We start from the raw sequence: 4,384 nt of genomic DNA, 5'->3' as shown, positions 1-4,384 counted from the left end.
ATGAAAAATTGAGACGGAAACAGGTTTCTGCTGCACCTGTTCCAAGTTCTCAGCCTCTTTCTCTTCAATCCACATCTTCTTCCAATGCTGGTGCCCAACAGGTGGAGAGGTTGGAGTTTGCTCCCCTCCAGACTCTGGAGCGATTATGACGCTGCCTTCTACTGGTGGCTTTCTGGTACTGCAGTAAAATTAATTACAACAGACGCCAACTCTCGAAATTAGAAATATACATAAAAACATATCAATTAATTTAAGATCAAAATAGAAAAATAAAACAGAATTTTCTCCTGTATTGATGAGTTTAATGGCAGCTGTTGAGTAGCAAGTGACAATCTGAATGCTGAAGTGTTAATATTAATGCATGTGGCTTTATTTCATTTTCTTATTTTAAATAATAAAGGTTTAATTCGCCAGTATTTACATGTAAAATTTAAGTTTTAGAGTTTTAGAATTTCTCTGCTTATAACAGCTGCCAATATCTGTCCAGAAAATGTCATGGATTATTTTAATAATTAATTCCTCAGGATAAATGTCTTTATCATACAACATTCAATACATTTTTCATGTTAAATTTGTGGCTAACAGAGGCAACCATTAATTAGTTATACTTATTTTTTTAAATATATTTTTAAAACCTCTTACATTCCAGATTTAGACTGTTTTTAGTTATTTACCTTTTTATTCCTTTTGTATCTTCATTAAAAGTGTGATTATTTTTAAGTTATTAGGATATTACTTCATTATTTTTGTGTATCTCTTTGGACTTTAAAGTTTTCTAGGACTAAACCAGGAATAGTAACTCCAGAGCTACAGAGTAAAGAATGTAAAGATGATCAGACAGGAAATGTTTCTTTTTCATTCATTTATTGATTTATTTTTCATTTCTGAAACAGAGGAGGCTCCATTAGGGAGATCAAGGTCAGGTGAGAAAAACAAACTATCCAAATTCTACAAGCTGAAGATACAACTATAAAATTGTATCTGACAGGAATTTTGATGAGGATTTTATTTCATGATAGTTTGTTTTATTTAATCCCAGTTGTTTCTTTGATCCAGGCCTTGTATTCACACACATCCATGATTTTAGCTGGCATCTGACATGCATATTCTCCTGTACATTCAGCAATCACACCATAAATCCTGTCGTCGAATTCCACTCCTGAACCAGAGTCGCCCTGTAGAAATTTTTTTTATCAATATCTTCATTTATGTTGTAAAACTTAAAAGTCTAGTAATCACTGTAGAGAGTTATTGAACAAACTTGCATGACATATATCCTTGTCCTGTGCTTCAATGAGGAATACATGCCCACATGTCGGGTCAAAGTGAGAAACAGCAGCAACTTTCATGTTGACACACTGAAGTTGTGTTGAAATACCAGCATTGCTTACTATAGAGAAACATGAGAATCATAAACATGTTCTTCACTCCACCTTTTCTGTAGAGACAGAAACACAGATTTTACTCTCACAGCTTCAATATTTCTCTCACCTCGCTTATTACAGGGGCCGGTTGTCGTTCCTCCCTCTCCTACCAGCTGAACTATCTGGCCTCTAAAACACAAGAAGAAAATGCAAAACACAAGATAACAATGTAAAACCGTAATTGTTATGAAAAACAATGAAAGAACAGAAAGTAAATCCATTAAGCAGTGTTACGATCAAGTCCACCTAACCCGAGACCAAGACAAGACCAAGACTTTTAGGGTCCGAGACCGAGTCAAGACCAAGACCGAGGGAAGTCGAGACCGAGTCAAGACTAAGACAAGCGGAACGTGCAAGATAGCACAATAATAAAATATGATCAAAATTGCTTCTCAAATTGATCTGAAAGATCTATATTCCCATAAAAACACCTAGATATTAAATATTTAATACATTTTACCAAAATTAAATATTCCATCTCTGTGCTACAATCCATGGTGGTCTCGTGCCATCCCTAAAAAGATAACGCCCTGGGCATTTGCCCATATTGCTCATGTCAGAAACCACCAGTGTCTGCACCATTAAACATAACAATTGAGGCAATGCCTTAATGGTAAATAAGGTTCAACTATGAACACTGACAGAGGAGCAATAAGCCAGAAGTAACCAAGCATAAGATGCTCATCGTGACTGTTCTCACCCTCTCTCCTGCTACATGAAGCCAGGTAGTCTGACACCATGGCAGATATTACAGCTGCCACTTTGAACAAAAACATCAAAGAGCAATGTGCGTGCTCTGCATGCTCTTCCATTCTTGTGTTTTAGTTATTTGTTAATTTAAATATTAACGTACATAATAAAATAAATAGCTACTGCAGTGTACGCAGAGCATTAAAAGAACAAAGAACAGGTGTTCTGTCAGGTCAGATCGTCATACGCTTAGCATGAACTCACGGGTATATCTGTCAGACACATCTTTACCATAAGATTTCATTTAATCAGCAACATAGTATCATGACCATGACATAGATCATCATACACTTTGTTATTAACAGTTATGGCATCCTGTATGGTGGCTAAGTAGGTTAATGAGTTTTACATGGGCGTGTGTTGTAGCTGACTCCAGCTGCAGCCAGACCTGCTTTAAATACACTTTGAAACCATGACAACGCATGTATATCTATATAGTTATCATTGAAAACAATTTAAGGACTTATTTTAATCATAACTTGTTGCGTATGGTGAACTGACAACTCCTCTGACGGTTGGACTTCTTAATGCGCATGCACAGGCATGGTACTCACTGCATGTATGCTATTCTGACAGTGTATGTTAATCTGATAGAACAATGACTCTCAGTGACACTCCAGTCCTATCTAATAAGTAAATAGCCGTGGAGAAGAATCGACTGTTTCTGAATGTCACCTCACTATATTGCAGACTTTTGGACATAGCGTTGTCCCATATATGCGACAAGTCAGTCAACACCTCCGCACAATAATTCAGCGCAGTGAGTGATGTTTTTCCATCACAAATGCTTATGTGTCTCTGTACAGCTAGCTTTGCTAACATCATGTTAACAGAGCTTACCTTCTTTGAGCTACTTTTCTAAGTGACGAAAAAAGTTAGACATTGTCTCCACCGTCTGTGAAAGCGAAGCGATGCTGAGTTAGCTGTGACCATCGGATTTCTTATGATTTATGCAGCGATATTCTATTACTGACTATTAGACAGACATCTTCTGCTGCTGAGAGGAAACCACTGCGCCTGTCTCAGAGCGCCGCGTGTGAGTGAAAGGTGGGGGGGAGGGGGAGTAACAGAAACATAATGCTTAGATTTTAATCGGTGCCTTTTGCATCCACTGAAAACAAAGATGTTAACAAATAAACTGGACAGTATGCTGTACGTTTAGTGATATTTTCACAGTTGCGGTCTCGACTGGTCTTGAAATAAATTGCCGAGTCCTCAGCGCCCGAGACCGAGACAAGACCGAGACCAAATGCGGTCGAGTCCGAGACGAGACCGAGACCATCAAAAAATGGTCTTAAGACCGGTCTCGACACCAAGACCGATCTCGAGTACTACAACACTGCCATGAAGGAGTTCATCCTCTGACACAGGAGTGTCTCTGGTCCAACACAACGGAGCTGAACAGGTTCTGGTTCTGCTGGTGCCCTGATTACCTGACCCAGATGTGCTGAAGCAGAGGCAGCAGGACTGGAGGAGTGGAGACAGAAACCTTGAAGTCATGTTTTTGATCAGAGACTGACTTACTTCTTAAGGCGATTCTTGCATTTTGGTAGCAGAGCAAGTGGGACGCCTGTTACTGGCCTTCGAAGCTTCAGCAACATGATGTCATGCTGTCGGCCGTGGTCAGTATAAATCACAGGATCGTCTCGGATTACCTGAGTCTCCTGTGTAGCAGTCCGTGGATGAACTTTAGATATTACTACATTAGTCCTGCAGAAAAGGTAAGACTGTAATTAACTCACAGAAAACCTGGTTATTTGCAGAAAAACAGTTTTAATATTTCTTTCCTACCACCCTGGCTCCGACTCCCAGCAGTGAGCTGCAGTCAGGACCCACTCAGCGTGGATCAGAGTTCCTCCACACAGAGTCGATGAAGTTCCCTTTCTGCTCGACAGCCGAACATGATAAGGACGGTCGGTGACATGACAGTCATTACCTCCAATGATTCTCTTCTGCAGAGAAACATCTGAGTTCACTGAAACGCCTGAAGGAGAAAAAGGAGGACTTTACTCAGAAATCAAGAGCAAACATGGCTGCTGGAACAAGAAGGATAAAAAGCATCACAGTTTATATGCAAAGAAGTTTCAGTCTGGAACAGAATCAGAGAGAAGTTTAAGAGTCACAGAGGGCAGCAGCCTCTCTGGAACCAGTGGACGTGTCTCCAGTGTGTCCAGTGTCTCCAGTGTCTCCAATGTCTCCAGTGTGTCCAG

At 39.8% G+C, this 4,384-nt stretch overlaps 1 protein-coding gene across 1 annotated transcript in view; it reads right to left on the bottom strand.

The window, feature by feature from the left end:
- Positions 1–845: 845 nt before the first annotated feature.
- The window catches only part of LOC103149097 (kallikrein-13-like), a 4,227-nt gene continuing 688 nt past the window's right edge, over positions 846–4,384 (bottom strand). Inside the window, exons 2-6 of the mRNA XM_007568114.2 lie at positions 3,966–4,158; positions 3,699–3,884; positions 1,492–1,553; positions 1,266–1,390; positions 846–1,175 (exon numbers count right to left, since the gene is read on the bottom strand). Coding sequence (XP_007568176.2) covers positions 1,026–1,175; positions 1,266–1,390; positions 1,492–1,553; positions 3,699–3,884; positions 3,966–4,158 — 716 coding nt within the window. The 3' untranslated portion in view covers positions 846–1,025. The remainder of the gene's footprint in view (positions 1,176–1,265; positions 1,391–1,491; positions 1,554–3,698; positions 3,885–3,965; positions 4,159–4,384) is intronic.

This window comes from Poecilia formosa, unplaced genomic scaffold (genome assembly GCF_000485575.1).
Source record: "Poecilia formosa unplaced genomic scaffold, Poecilia_formosa-5.1.2 Scaffold217, whole genome shotgun sequence".
Taxonomy (NCBI): Eukaryota; Metazoa; Chordata; class Actinopteri; order Cyprinodontiformes; family Poeciliidae; genus Poecilia; species Poecilia formosa.
The sequence above is the reverse complement of the archived record's forward strand: the minus strand, read 5'-3'. Positions and strand labels throughout refer to the sequence as shown.